Below are 16454 nucleotides of genomic sequence, written 5' to 3' on the forward strand. Positions count from 1 at the left end.
TATGTAGAAGCTAATCCTACGCAGGTTCCGACTCTTCGTTCCTGGACGCCAGCCGGCAGTCTCCGCGAGCTTCGTCAGCTGGTGACAGCATGATCAGCGAGACTGAGGCTCATCAAAGTGGTCAGTATAACAGGAACTATCATGCCCGTTAATCTGTAGGGAATATTGATCATACACAAATAAAAAAAAAACAGGATGAAGAGATTGAAAACAACCCTCAAGGATAGAAAGATTGAGCAAATATTGATTGGAAATTTCACTTGAACCTATTGAGAATGAAGCGACCAAGTAAATTTTCAATCGATATACTCGTACCTACTTATACTCGTAAAGTCTAGAGGTATCAATGAAGTCGAATCTTGCTGCTAAAATAATAAGAAAAGGACAGATCTAGAAGCAATTTCGTTGAAGAAAAATGTGTTTTTTCTAGAACTTACTGCTTAAAAGTATCATGTTATTCATGTTGAATTAGAATAACTTAAAAGTCGCGTCGAGCTTTGTCGAATTCATCACATTGGTTTTGGTAGAAATGAAGTTGGAAAGTAAAGATTAACTTTAAGTTAGAATTTAGATATGTACTAGTACGTATCGTATGACGTACTGTAACAAGCAAAACAGCTGCAAAAGTTTAGTAAAAGTAGTGGCAAAGTAGAGTCATAGCGAAACTTTACTCTTAATTTTAGTAGAAGATATCATCTAGAAAGCCTTTTTTGCCACAGTGTTTCGTTCAACGCAGTTGATCGCATGTTTTTCATACACAAATAGATCGAAAAGACTATGTTCCCACATCGCTTGTTGTAACAAAGTCGGAATTAATGTATAGAGTAGTTTGATGGTAAAGCACTATCACTTCAAAGTTCGATTGTAGCACTAATAAAAGAATCTATGTGGATAAGTATTGGAAAAAAAGTATTATTTCACCAAAGTAACATTGTGATTTGTTTGCAACCGTCGCATACAAGCAGTATTTGTAAGCACAGTAAAATTTACTTTTTTTCTTGCGGAGCCCTTACGTTGCTATCTTAGGTAAGTGGACTCACGGCGGAATCAGTCATACCTTTATTTGTTATCGTCGCTTTTTTCTTCTTGAAGGGTTTATTTGATTCGCAGCTCATTTTTATCACCTTTGAGTAACGTTTCGCTTTGATTCCAAGTCTTCGTTTCTTTAACCATCTCTACATTAGAGTAGCTTAAGTCGCTGTTTAAGTTAAGACTCATTACATCGGTACTATAAGTAAATTGACACGCTTTAGGCGCGTACACGGCCTTTGTGTAAAATCTAAATGTTGTGTTCAAATAGGAATTTGAAATTGTCACAGCAAAAGATGTACAAACACTTAATTTACACCAACAGTTTTAACCAGGGATGTTGCGGATGCAGATTTTTTGACATCCGCGGATGCGGATGCGGATATTTACAGGCACACATCCGCGGATGCGGATGCGGATGCGGATGTCAAGATTAGCTACTTGGAAAACGTCAAATATTACATTTTTAGTATTTTTTTATTAAAAAATAACGAAACGTTTAGTATTTGAGCAAGAATATAGGTGCGTTATATTTAATAAACAGTAACTTGGCCGACTTTTCTGGATCTAGACGATTTCGTTATAGGTAATGACGACATTACCTAGCACTTACGCTGCCGCTAAGACGTTCCTGTACCGACTTGTTCGACATCCGCATAAGCTCCGCATCGATTTTATGCGGATGCGGATGGGGATGCAGATGCGGATGTTGAAAATAATGCGGAAGTTCGCAACATCCCTGGTTTTAACACCGAATGAAACATTTTTGCACCTTTTTTCGAAAATAATATTTGTGTTTTTTACGATAAGTGTATAAATTTCCTAAACTAATGTATATTGTTTTCTTTGCAGATATACTTTCGGGGGCGTCCACGGCACCAAGCACAGCCGCCAGGCCAAAATCTCCAACAAGACATTTAGCAGATAACCTGTCATTCGTGAACGTCGACCAACCGACAATTACAAGTGGTGCTATTGAACTGGTTGATCGCACAATCAAAACTAGCATGGATGTCATAGACCAAATTAAGAAAGAAAAACTTGCTGCACAAATGGAAGAACTGCAAAAAACGGGGTCATCAGACACTTTCTTCTGTGAATCTCGAGTCGAAACGTCGACATCATCTTCATCTGTGCACAAGACACTCGGAGGAACAGAAATGGTATTCCAAAGCATTGATCCTCATGCTGTCATGTCAGATATGGTTGCTAAATTTGGAACCACAGGTGATTACAGCACAATTCTAACACACAAGGAAACCGAGACACGAAAAATCAGTGGACAAGAATACTTCTCTGAAACTAAACAAGTCTCGTCATCTGATGATGATTCTTTAATTATCAAAACCGAAACGACTCATGAACTGCGCGGACAGGAACATGAATTAAAAGAAAAAACTGTTGTACGTCGCGACGGAGATCAGACTGAAACGTCTCAGAAAAAAGTTGAAAAAGCTCACGAAGCTACCGCAAAAAGATCTGATGTTGAAACCAAAACCGTATGTAAGAGTACAGACGACGTCGAAGTTATAAAAGTACAAAGAGAATTTTTAGAACAAGGGTTGTATACAGGTCGTCAGACTAAATCTGAAGAAAAAATGACTGCCATTAAAGATGACACAATTAAGAAAAAACATGAAGTTAAAATTTCAGAAAGAGATATGTCGCATGAGCAATGGGGAAAAGAATATTTTACAGAACCAGGAGAGCTGGAGGATATTGATGAAGATGATGACTCTAAATCGAAAACGGCTTTTGTTGATTCTAATCTCAAGATTGTTGAAAAAGATGAAGTTGTTTCTAGTGTAGAGGTTTCTGAAAAAGGAAAAGTTATTAGTTCTACAGTAGAACATCACAAAGAAGAATCTGTCATTGAAAGCAAAGAGCATGACGATCTTAGCTCAGATGCTTCCCATGCCACAAGTTTCAAAAGTGAAATGGCTGATAGACGTGGGTCATCTGAAACCAGCCCTAAAAGTAAATCAAAGTCTTTCAAGAAGGATAATGAAGTTTACGAAGTGGATTTCATAAAGGAGATAAAAGTTTCGACTTCGCCAGTTAAAAGCACATTTAGTCGAACCGGCAGTCAAGATACTCATTCCGAATCTGAAGCAGCTCCAGATCTTCCTCATGATGAAAAAACCGGAGACACTCCTAAAAAGGAAAATCTTACCAAATCACCAATTAAAGTATCGCAACAGCACATTCAAGATCAAGTGTGGGAAGTATCATTACAAAAAGCTGATTCTTTTGAGTTGGCTGAACCTTTACCTAGATCACCGAAATTGAAAACATCTATTACTGGTACATCAAGCGCAATTACAAAAAGTTCAGATAGTGATACTATACTTGAACTGAAAACTGTAGTAGAGACAAGAACAGAAATTACAAAACCAAGCAAAACTGACATGTCGCCGAGTACTTTTGAAACATCTGATGAAATGAGTACAACTTCGAAAGATATTATGATTAAATCTGGCGAGAGTATAGATACAGAGTACATGATCAAATCTCTTGAATCTCACGAGGGAGAGGTACTACAAAAATCTATAGACTCGACAATGAGCGTAGAAACGTTACACCCGTCTGAATTTTCAACTGATGCCGCTTATACGGATGCTGATTCAGCTTACTTGACTGGAACAGGTACCGATCACAGAAGAGATGAATTAAAACTTGTTAAAGAAAAGAGTCTAGAAGACATCTGCAGTAGCGGGTACGATACTGATCTCTCTTCTGCTGAGTTTCAAGCGATGAAACTTGAGTCAGAACGGGTGGACCTAGATTCTTTGATCTCTACTCAACCACTTGCCGACTTGTCAGTTTTGGAAAAAACTATCGATGAAGTCAAACAATCCCTCGAAGCTGCCCAGGGAGAGATCATTAGCGAGAAAAGTGACGGTAGTAGCAAATATAAGCAGTCACCGTCAGAATTCCAGTTCAAAATGCTTATCAGTCCTGACAGGCCCGAAGTAATTACAGAAGAGCCACACCATGGGGATGACCATGAAAAACTTCCGTTTTCCATAGAAAAATCTGCTGTTGATAGTCAAAAATCTGACAGCGCTTCCCAAGCGCATAGTTCGCAAGATGAAACAACTAATTCCGATGAAGATAGAGACACTGTCCATCAGATGAAAGAATCAAGTCCTCCTTTAGAGGGCGACATTTCAATCAGGTCTGATAGTGGCCCGCACTCTATCTTGGAAACCGAAAGTGAAGTGATACTTTCGGACAAAGAAGGTTCATCTAAAGGTAGTCCTGAAGTAAAACTAAGAGTACAAAAGCACATCAAATCTAAGATAGGTGTTGGTGATCGACGGTCAGCCTCTGAAGTTGAAGGATGGTCAAGTTCTGGGTCCAGCCACTATCACAGTTTTGAGCATTCCGAAAGTAGACCTTTATCTTCGGATGTTGAAGTCATGATGACTGCCCAAAGTGGAACTGATTTTGATACAGCACTCACTAGTCACGACGTTTCGTCGCAATCCCTGCGAACCTCCAAAGATTATTTCACTGCTGGTAGTTCTCTAGCGTCAAGGGACAGCATGAAGAGTCTGGACTCAGATGGATCCAGTCATGTTGCCAGTATTGATATATCTGACGCATCAGAAACTCTAGTTCCATCAGCAAACGAGTTAAAAGAAGAATTAATGGAAAGTAGCACATATGTTGAGCACTTTTTACACGAAGCTGAAAAAGAATCTAAGAAAGATTTAAGTGATGAAGAATCAGGTGATGACGATAAGAAGGTTGAAGATGGTGAACCAGTTGGTAAGATGAAAAGATCTCACGAGATGCGATTCCCACCAAAAGACATGGTTCCTGAGCATTTCCCACTAGAAAGTGCAGCAGAGAGTATTGAAATAGAAGAAGACTCATCTAAAGAGAAAGAAGGTTCAGACACAACCATTTCTAGTCAGTTAAAAACAGATGAAATCCTGTCGTCCTCTATTTCAAAGCTCGATATGCCTTCTTCCCAATCCGAACCTGAAATGGAAAAAGAAGAAATAGTAGGACAAGTTAAAAAGGTAACCACTCATGATACAAAAGCCTTGCCATTCTCTGTGACCAAAGTAGATAAAACTCAAAGACAGTTCGTCGACGTTGAGAGTGAAATAATTTCTGTAGGTACTGTCGAATATCAAGAAATAGTAGAACATGGTCATATCATATCAGAAATTCGGAAATCACCTCAAGATAGCTCTATTATAAAAAAGACAGTAATTCATGCTGAAGAAAGTAAACCCCTAGAATCAGCAGGGCCAACTGAAGTAAAAGAAGAATGTATTATGAAAGTAGTTAAAGAGATTAGCGTCGTGCCCTTTCCGATAACAGAAATACCCGCTAGTCAACGGGAGTTTACTGATGTTGATAGTGAAATTATACCTGTGGGAAGTTCACAGTATGAAGAATTATTGAAATCAAAGAGTGACTCATCAGTACCAAAAACTAAAGCTGAAAAATCAGTGGTTAAAACACCTGACTCACAGTTGGACAGCAAACAAAGCTCAACATCTAGTCTCAAAACCCATGAGCATATATCAACTCCACATACACCTCTTTCAGCACCTAGTCAAAGCTCGTTGTCTACCGATAACGGACGAGAATACGTATTAGATGATATTTACGATATCTCTGAAACACCAGAACTAAGATCAGACCTTGTGACAGAAAGTAGTAGGTCTGAATTAGTAGTGACAACGGAAGAACGCACACTACACACATTTGAAAAGGAGCAAGATTCACCAACAAGTGATGAGTTTGAAATGGTTGACAAACCAAGTGAAATGGATGATTTTGTTGTCATCGAAGAAGTTGCTAAGGAAGCTCATGAAAGTGATACAGAAGGTAAAAGTCTACAAATCACAGCTACAAAATATGTAAAGCGACACGATACTGAAGTAGAGGAGTTCCTGTCGAAAGCCTCAAAGAAGCAAGAAAGCACAAGCAGCACCTCAGGATCTTTATCCGATGAGGAATTGTTACAATATGAATTAGAGCAAAAGAAATTACAAGCTTTAGAACTGGCAGAAATTGAAGCTGGTAAGAGATGGGTACAAATGCAGTTTGAAGGAGATCCAAGGTATGATTACGAAAGAGTTCCTCTAGAAGATATTAAGGAAGAAGAAATGACTGATTTTGATGCTAGTAGAATTGGTAGTTTAAGTTCGCAAAAGGAATCTATAGGGAGTTTTGGCAGTTTTAGGAATTCTTACGGTAGTCTGTCTGAATCCGAAATGGCGTCACGAATGCGGTTTAGGATAAAGGGAGAGAATGATGATATCTCAATTAGCTCACTGCAAGAGTTTGAAAATCTCGAAAAGGCTTTAATGGAACAATATCAGCAGCATTCGTCATCATCTCAGGATTCTCTAAACGGGTCACTTCCCCGACGGTACGTTTTAAGTAAAAGTCAAGGAGATGACATATCTATTTCAAGCCTTAAAGAATTTGAAGGACTTGAATCAGCTTGCTTAGAAGCATTGAAAGCCGAAATATTAGCTAAACAAAAGGAGGCACTTCTCAAAGCGGACCCAAAAGATGCTAGTAGCTTTTTCTTGGAGCAAGAAAAGCGATCGTACAGTGGTGGTAGTTCAGAAAGCAGTCCGCCTCAAAAAGGAGGAAGTCCTTCTCAAAAAAGCGGCAGTCCATCGCAAAAGAGCGGCAGTCCTTCACAAAAAGTAGGAAGTTACGGTAGCCCATCGCAAAAGCTTCTGAATGAATCTGCAGCAATCAGGAAGCTTATTGATCAACAAATGGCTTTAGAACAAAAACTGCAAGAGTCAGTTACTCCTAAAGTGGTAACTGTAAAGAAATATGACGATCGGGGTGCTTTCTTTGTACCTGAACCGGAACCAGATACATGCCAAGCACAAGGCGAAGAGATTAAAGAGGAATGTGTAAAGGCCTCTTCGTTTGTATGTGCCGCTGCTCCTAGCGACGGTTCTGCTGAATCAATTCCTGGTGATTGTGAGGAAATGATGAAACTCTTAGATCAAGAAGAGAAGAAAGACGACCAAGCCGTCACTAGGACTTTTACAGACGGTGGCGTCATCGAAGTCGTCCGAACAACTACAGTGATCCAACAGAAATTTGTAGACGGGAAAAAAGTATCGGAAACTGTAACAAGCTCAGATGCGGAAGGAGCTATGGATATTCCGGCCAGGCCTAGGGAATTGGAAGATAGCGCGATGTCTTTCGGCTCTGAAATATCTTCTTCAATAACGTCTCAGCCTTCTGATATGGATAGTTTAATGACGGTTATGGAGCGCCGAGTTTCAGGCGAGGTTGTGACGGTGACAAAGCAAACAATCACAATGTCTGACAAGCCCGAAGACCTAGAGTTTTCGAGGGAGAGTAGCGCAGTTCGTGAGCTGTCGCCCTCCTCTGGGACATCGGTGGCCCATAGCGTTATTTCTTTTGGTAAACACTTTACAGATCCAGCTAGTGGCTCCTGGAGCGGCCAGGATGAAGAACTGAGCTCATCAGGAAGCTTTAGCAGGTAAGAATTTATTCAACTACGTGTATAATAACATCTAACATCTTCCATAAGAAGAAGAAGATAAAATACATACAGTTTGGCAAGAGTCGCTTGTCAATTAACTATATATCCATAAGCAAAGGAAATTAAACCTACTGTTTTTTTTTTTTTTCACAAAAATCGGTGGCTAGACAAAATTGAGATTAATTCGGTAGTTAACAGATCATTATTTGTGACATACAAAACGTATACTTAAGATAGAAATCAAAACCTAAAAACAAGTATTTTTAGGGGTGCACGCGCAGACCTAATGCTAGGCAGCACCGACAGTCTAGAAGCTACTAGCTCCAATGCCACCAGAGCGACCTATAATTACGAGGTCGACACCCCTATGACCGGCAGTCTCACCTCTGGAGGTAAGCTATGTATAACGGCCTGGCCACGACATTGCGCGACTGGCTTCGGCTAAGGCAAAAACCATAGGTGGGAAAGAAAGGTCCGATCGCTGTGTCTCGCTCCAACCTATGGTTAACGCCTTATGGCTCCTCTACACGATGGGCCAGCGCCGGCCACTCCAAGGGACGCATTTATGCGTTAGAGGGAGCAAGTGATATTGCTATCTCATTCTACCGCATGGCTGCGTCCCTTGGAGTGGCCGGCGTTGGCCCATCGTGTAGAGGAGCCATTAGCCGAAGCCAGTCGCGCAATGTCGTGGCCAGCGCGTAGTTATTACTAGCTTAAGCAGGTAAATGTCACAGTGCTCTACGTACTAATGTGCAATATATGAAAACCTTCTGTAACTTCTATTGAATATTACTTAAGTTTTGTACCAGTGACGAGCACACGGACGTCTACCTTAATAATATAAGTAGAAGATTAAATTAAGAGTTGTGCTGACCTGACTGAATATTGATACAGGCAGTTAATTATTTTCCATCGTATTTTCACGGGAACGTACGAACGTGTCTTGCTATTTCAGTCAGTCTCGGTACAAAAAAAACTGAGGTTGACTGAAGTAGCAGTAGCATGACATATACAATGATTTATAACTCAAGATAGGTTATAGGCGTTCCAAAATTGAAGCGCTTACCTTGTGACAAATTGGACAAGTTGCCTTTAGACGCGGCTGGACAAGCGAGAAATGTGCACGTGCTAACGAGCTCCCGCACACCGAAAGAGAAAGAGACGAGCTTATGTTTAACAACGAGTACGACAAAGATGGATGGAATGAGAAAATTAATCAAAAATAACAGATTTCTTCGTAGGCACAGAAATAAATATGGAAGTATTTTTTGTGCTCCTCAAGTATGAGTATAACCTATCTATGGTTATATAATATCATTGGACATATATGCGATCGTTTCCGAGAAAATACGATGGAAACTACATCTGTAACGACAGTTTTGGCAGTAAGTTTTATTATCATCCATATTCATTAATTTATTATGACGCCTATATTAAGTAGTTCTAGCCTTTATTAGTCTTCAGCTCTAGTGAATTTTCTTATAAATATCACACAATCATTTCGTGATAAATTCTTCTTACATACTTATTTTATAACCTTGTATCTTTGTTTATCTCTGTAACATTTTTAGGGGCTTTTGAGATATATTTATAATTGAGTAGTGTAGGTATCTTTATTTTAAGCATGATAGATTTTTTTTACTATCAATACTATCATACATTCTCAAATCTGGACTTGAGACATGCTTGCTCTCATCCCGGCTTATAAAATAATATATGTTTATTAATTTATATTTTAATGTAGCTTAGGAGACAAATATAGTCCATCAATTTACTAAAACGAAAAATGTATTCAAAATCTCTAGACCCATACAGTTGAAGAAGAGTGGAACGGCTTGTCAGCTGACTTAGATGACATATCAGTCGTATATAAACACATCGTCGTGTCTAACATAGACATCGTAAAGTTGAGAGACTCAAAAGTTAATTTTTACGCTGTATACGCTTACAGGCGGAATACATTATTTCAGTACTGGTGACTCAAATAAGAAAAACGTGATATTTATGTACCCAGGGGCCCGTTTCTCCAAAGCTTGTAACTTGTAATACAAGTGGAAGTCCCTTTCTAACAAAAGCTGTAAAAAAGCGGCCAAGTGTGACTCGGACTCGCCCATGAAGAGTTCCGTATTTAGGGGATTCATGACGTATTTAAAAAAAACTACTTACTAGATCTCGTTCAAACCAAGGCGGAAGTTTGCATAGTAACATCATATATTTTTTTAGTTTTATCATTCTCTTATTTTAGAAGTTACAGTTTTTTTTACCACTTTGGAAGTGTCTCTCGCGCAAACTATTCAGTTTAGAAAAAAATTATATTAGAAACCTCAGTATCATTTTTGAAGACCTATCCATATATAACCCACACGTATGGGTTTGATGAAAAAAAAATTTTTTTGAGTTTCAGTTCTAAGTATGGGGAACCCCCAAAATTTATTGTTTTTTTTTTTTCATTTTTTGTGTGAAAATCTTAATGCGGTTCACAGAGTACATCTACTTACCAAGTTTCAACAGTGTGGTTCTTATAGTTTCGGAAAAAAGTGGCTGTGACATACACGGACAGACAGACAGACATGACGAATCCATAAGGGTTCCGTTTTTTGCTACGGAACCCTAAAAAGTGACATCCGCTTGTATTACAAGTTACAAGCTTTTGATTGAGAAACGGGCTCCGGGCTATTTGAACTTTCTAAAATTTGTTTGACCCAAGCGCTTTTCACTATCCAGCCAGTAACCTCAAATAATGTGGTTAAGCGCAACGCCATTTAAATCAACTGTCTAACAGCTCCTTTTCTTCAATTGTACAACCGTCTACTGTTTTTCTGTTGTCTAAACTTCTAAGGAAAATGAGCTTACAATCTTTGGACTATGTTTGGCCTCCAAGCATGTGCAACCCCACCAAGCTTTACTAATCAGCAAGATAACAGCGGTCCGCCCTCCAGGGTCGAACACCATGGTGTCCTCCCTGGACACCCTGGACCCGGTGACGGCGGTGAACATGGAGAGCCTGGAGCACCCGAGCACGAGTGAACACTTCTCGCACGATTATGAGGTGCAGGAACCGGACTCGGATACGGAGAGGCTGGTGAGTTGAGTCAAACATCATCAAACATCAACATTTATTCAGCAAATAGGCCACAAGGGCACTTTTACACGTCAACATGGAATTTACATACAAGCAAAAAAAAACATATCAACAATTATAAAATACATCTAAGCCACAAATATCAAATCAAACTAAAGTATTACATAGAGATGTATGAAGTCTCTAAATGTCGAATTACAAAATAGTATTTAAAAAAAAAACACAAAGATACAAAAACTATAATCTAAAATTATTTCGAGGTGTAAATGTCTCGTGTCATAACTAAAAGATTACAATATACAGTTAATCAAATTATCCTTAGAGATCTCTCCAAGAGTCAAAATCCGGTATATCTAAGTAGGATACTTAATTATCAATAGATGTGACCTACTTAAGTACTAGTCTTATTGTCTCAACATAAATTTATTTATATAAATTATCAAACAGTAAACAATAATTTCATTAAATTTATTTTTAATATAATTAAAGTAAAGACAATCATAATTTTCCAGGAGCTCGACGGCCGAGTGCCCCGCGCTAAAGAGCGCACCATCATGTTCGACAGCACCGACACGCTCAGCGCCGTCAGCGGCGATGGATCCGTCCGTGAGGCTGTCGTTGAGACCCCTGCAGCCACGTTCTACATCGGAGATACACCCATAGTTAGAGGTAAGTCAGCTAGATTATCTGCGGAAAGAGAAGATTCGTACAATGTATTGGTTCCCTAAATTCTACGACTCTTCTCTTTCCGCATAACTAGACTCTAGCTAGTTCATTAGGCACGCTCAACCCCGTCATTATGCTGAAATAGATGGTCTGCGCCACTGTCTCCCGGCAGATTTTGGGGTCTCAATATCATGACCAATAACATACTAAAAGTTATAGTGGTTACCGGCTCTGAACAATTTTTTCGATCGTTTTCCTATAAGGCATATAAGGCTGCCTGGAGAGACTGGAAAGAAATTTCACCCAAGAGGCTCTTTAACTACTATACAGAAATATTTGCTACGATACGTAGTCTCAGACAGTCTTCCAACCCCCTGGCGTTGCTGTGAGATTACGTAAGAACTTATGTCACTGTCTGTCTTCTATATCATACACTAACAGGCACCACACGTTTACACAATCCGTAGCTAATTATTATTTAATAGGCAAGTTTCTAAATATTTTTGTATTTTTGTATTATTAATTTTTACTCGATAATCTGTCCGTGATCTGGGTTCTAGCAGAATTATCAGTGCTTCACCCGAAAGAGTGGAGCGTATTACTGAGCCAGAACCCTTTTGTTTTGCTGCAACGCACACAGCACATTTATTGATACATCTTGTTCCTGATTATAGTTTTAGTTTGATATTGTTATATATTGTTTCTGTTTTTTCTGTTAATGCAAGCTAATAAATGGTTTATCTATCTATCTATCTTTGTCCAGGAGACAAGAAAGACGACGAGGACGAGGATCAGCCAGTGCTTTCTGGCAGTTGCCCGGCGTCTCTGCCGCCGGCGACGCAACCCTCACCGCCCATCCCAGCTCAGAGAAGGTAAACTTAATATAACTACAATCCTAATCCTTATTAAACAAAAGAACATATTCAACTTTGTTTTTCCGTTCAAATAGTAGACCTGTACCAAAAGAGATGTTTCTAACCACTTACTTGCTTTTGGTACAGCTTGGCAAAAAAGAGTAGAAATTAAAAAGTGGCAATGTTGTAGTTTCGTCCCTTTCAAACCAATTTATATAAGAAAACGGGACGACACTACAGTGTTGTCACTTTTTAATTTCTACTCTTTTTGCCAAGCTGTAGCTCTAGTTACTACTTACAGACTCTTGTTATCTAGAGTTCAATGAAAAATATGAAGCTAGTGTTTACAGATTGTTTTCTTGAGGTGTAAAATATAATTTTCTATTTTTTTGACTTGTCATGGGTTGACATATTGATCTAACATTTTGTATGACCTAACAATAATGTATTGTCATCAATAAGGACCTCTTGAAAGTAGACTCGAGAGATCTTTGATCTAAGATTATTTAATTTGGCGCTGTTTGCTAGTTTTGTTATTCATCTAATCATCAATACCTAAGTATTCGTTTTCATAAACCTTGCGTCGTTTTATTAAGTTTTGTCTTCCATTTATTTGTGAAGTTAATTCATTATTATTGTTGTGATACTTAATTTTGCTTCCGTTATATACATATTATTTATATTTTACATATCCAACATTTACCTTATTGGGATGTTTATGTACCTACTAAACGATATGTTATTATTGCAGCTGCTATTGCTTAAGTCACCCCACAGAAAAGCTCGACAAATAGGTACACTATTTCGTATTGTATTGCTTTTTTACTTTTATTTGCGTTATCACTATCAATATTTTTTTCTTACCTATATCATCTGCTTCTTCGGTTTACTTTATTTTTATTTTTGTGTGTGAGTTTTCATATTTACCTACTGTTTGTTCCACCGAATCATCTATGTAATCGACTTTAGATAAAAAGTTATAACGTCACATTTCATGGTATTTAATCTTGATATTACTTGTCTGCAAAATGGTTTTCAATATGAATACTACTATTTCAACTATCGAATATTGCAAACAAATTAAATTATCAGAAGGTAAATTTCAATGAAATTAATTTACTAAAATTGCAACACGTCAACTACAACATTTTAACATTGTTCTATTATTTTTCCAGATCTTTGACAATGCTAGCAAAATCTCCTCCCTCAAGCTTTGAAGACTCGAAAAAATAAATAGACCTATCGGTTAAGGTTTCTTCGACAACTAAATGCTTTGAATCTATCCAATCATATAAATTCAATTGTTATAGTCACAGCGCTCTTTTCATCTATTAGACAGCTAATTTTGTGGCTTCATCACGACACGTTTCTTTACAATTCAGTGATTCTCGTAAAAGTCCTTTATCGTTTTGATTAGAAAACAGCCATGTATAGTCAAATAGTCGAATATCTATCAATAAACAGTTAACCGTTGTAGACAAATATCAATGTTAGGTACTATAAGGCATCTATTGTGATAGTATGTATCGAAACTCATGTAATCATATAGTCCAATAGCGATGATAACGCACATTAGGGAATCTCATCAGTCATCTTACTCTGTGGTTAATGTGAGGTCTCATTGGTCTGCAGCGCCAACCTTTGGCAATATTTAATCAAATCAAAGTAGTATTCTTAAAGCTTTGCCAAAGGTTGGCGACGCACACTGACAATAATGGATAGTATTTTGGTACTCACTTTTGTACTGAACTGTCGGATTTTGACGACATGGTCCATGTTACTTCGACCTATGAACTAATAGATAGCGCTTAGCTTTACCTAGTCTTGGAATTAAACATTGCTTAATGATATGTCGTTAACTCTTTAGTAGGCGTATTAACCATTTTGTAAGTAAAGTCTTTAGCATTGTTTAGATATGGGAAATTTAAGAAATATTAAGAAAAATGGCCGGACGAGAAAGGATTAAATGCCTGCGATATAGCTTCTGCTGAAAAACTGATCTCTACAAATTCATGCACAATTTCTTACATAAGTAGATAGGTAGAGATACAATATAGGCTAAGGTTGATAAACATTTTCTACGGCCAATATCTCCTATTTGCAATCTATTAAGGGTTTTTAAGAATGATGAATTTGGTAGCTGATTTTAGGAAATAAAGTTCTGAAATAGTCAAGACGGCCGTAGAATATAACCGTGAAATCATGGTATAATAATATACTCCGCCTGGTACTCTATTCCGAGATTCGCGAATGACCTAACTGGCACTTGCCTACGTCATCATGCTGTTTACAGGTTCTCAAACTTTAAAATGTGGGAGAATTTTAACCAACAGTGAAAATTATTTTAACGGCATTATTTTTAAGTTATTCATGTAGAAACATAGTAAAATAAAACAAATCTATACTGCACTTTTCACTCCTACTCTTACAGTTCCGAATAGAGCAGCCAACCATTTTCGTAACAAAACATTAATTACGAAGCTTACGACGTGAAAAGTTTGGAAAACACTGCGACTGCTGACACTGAGCGAGAAGGGAATAACAATTAACACGCGTTCGACAAGGACGGTCGGTCAGGGACAAAATGGCGGATTGTCAAATGTGAAAGCGCTATCCTGTGTTGCCAGTAGTGTAAACAGAATTACCCGAACGTCTGAAATTTATTTCGTGAATCGGAAGATATTGCTAATGAATAATTAAAAATGACGTGTTATTGTAAAATTTAAGATAAAATACATATAAATGAAAATTATTAAATTATAAAGAAATAAATTAACTTATTAACCATAGATATAATGTACCCATGTAACATGTTATGTTGAAATAAAGTGGCAATGTTATTGTGACGTAGGCAAGTGACACTCTGGGAAGAGAAGACCATGTTTTATTAGACCATGCGTGAAATACAATATCTTGTGATGGAGGCTTGCTCACTTTTAAGTCTTCGTTGCCTTGATGGTGTGAAATTTGATAATAAAGCGAATGTCCTTGTACTTCCTTCGCTAATAGCGATTTGTGGCCAGAAAGTAGTAGTAACAGTGACTTTTTGCTTCGCTTTCTTAAAGGGGCTTTCTTAATCAGTCCGCCGGACAATATCAGACTGTCAGTTGTTCGGAACTGTCTACTTTTTGTTCTAACTGACAGGCTGATGTCGTCCGGCGGACTGGTAATCAGTGGGCCCCTTTAAGCTAGATTTTAAAGGAGTATTTTGTCATTATTGATGAATGATAGACTGATGATGGTTACGTTGAAGCTTTGCTGACGCAAGCTGATTCTGAGCACTTGTTTTCCATATCAGCAGTAACCGGGCTATCATTAGGATCAGTGCTTGTAATATTTTATATAAATATAGTTTCGTCTAAGTGTGCTTAAGGATCGGTGTTAGGGTATGGCTAGTCTAATGCTATTGCTGTTTAAGTTTCAAAATTAAATCAGTTGCTTTGTTCAATTTGTTCAAGTTGTATTTGTAATGATGCTGAATATTCTATCGATAACTTAAATTATTATTGAATATTAAATAAAATGCTGTCTCATATTTAAATATTGATTTCATTTCAACCCTTATACCTCCCATTTACTATGTCGTCGGAATGTTTCCAAAATTGCGAAATTTCCACATGGAAAAAAATCGGAAACTTATTTTTTATGGAAATGAAAATTACCTATTTTCAAAATGAAAGTTATAATACTTATAATTAATTCCGAAATTTCCGAGAACTTTTTAATATTTTGAAAACTTACCGCAACTTGAACATCCCATTGTGAAATCGTGCCCAAGTCCCAGACACTAAATACCTACCTACCTATACATAATAGTTTTATTTGGGTACCTAACCAAAAATACTCGGAAAAACAATTTAAATTATTTTGAACTGCGAAAGAAAAGTTTTGAAATTATATGTTAACCTTTATTTAATGTAAAACAAAAACAATATAAAATAATTAAAAAAGTATACAATCATAAAATAAGTCTGATGCAGTATATTACAAAACATATATTAATAACATCTTCTATAAGTTTTGTACCAATACACTGACGTAGCACTAAAGTTTCCTTTCGGAAAAATGAAAACTTTTCAAATAAGAAATCAATAATAAATAAGAATAATTAACTAGCACGTGATTTCTTATTCAAATAATTCTCACGAAAGCTTATATCTAAAAATGCTTATATTTATTATGGCATTTTTATATAAGTTGCTTGTAAAATATAAGACAACAATCTAGATCAACAGGGGAAAGAGTACTTATTTCCAATAATGGACACGGATGAAAGAAGAGAAATGAGATACATTGCCAAAAACTTTTTTTTTTT

At 37.4% G+C, this 16454-nt stretch overlaps 1 protein-coding gene across 8 annotated transcripts in view; it reads left to right on the top strand.

Annotated features, from left to right (window-relative positions):
* Positions 1-14334, top strand: part of LOC134658362 (ankyrin-2-like) — an 82738-nt gene extending 68404 nt beyond the window's left edge. For 3 of the 8 annotated variants that reach the window (XM_063513991.1, XM_063513994.1, XM_063513996.1), the window contains 7 exons: positions 25-120; positions 1882-7534; positions 7805-7929; positions 10462-10619; positions 11132-11288; positions 12049-12157; positions 13315-14334. In XM_063513991.1, coding sequence (XP_063370061.1) covers positions 25-120; positions 1882-7534; positions 7805-7929; positions 10462-10619; positions 11132-11288; positions 12049-12157; positions 13315-13372 — 6356 coding nt within the window. In that variant the 3' untranslated portion in view covers positions 13373-14334. Of the gene's footprint in view, positions 1-24; positions 121-1881; positions 7535-7804; positions 7930-10461; positions 10620-11131; positions 11289-12048; positions 12158-12890; positions 12934-13314 lie in introns of all 8 variants that reach the window. The other 5 variants (XM_063513993.1, XM_063513998.1, XM_063513992.1 and 2 more) reach the window with 5 other exon arrangements.
* Positions 14335-16454: the final 2120 nt, after the last annotated feature.

Source organism: Cydia amplana, chromosome 22 (genome assembly GCF_948474715.1).
Source record: "Cydia amplana chromosome 22, ilCydAmpl1.1, whole genome shotgun sequence".
NCBI lineage: Eukaryota > Metazoa > Arthropoda > Insecta > Lepidoptera > Tortricidae > Cydia > Cydia amplana.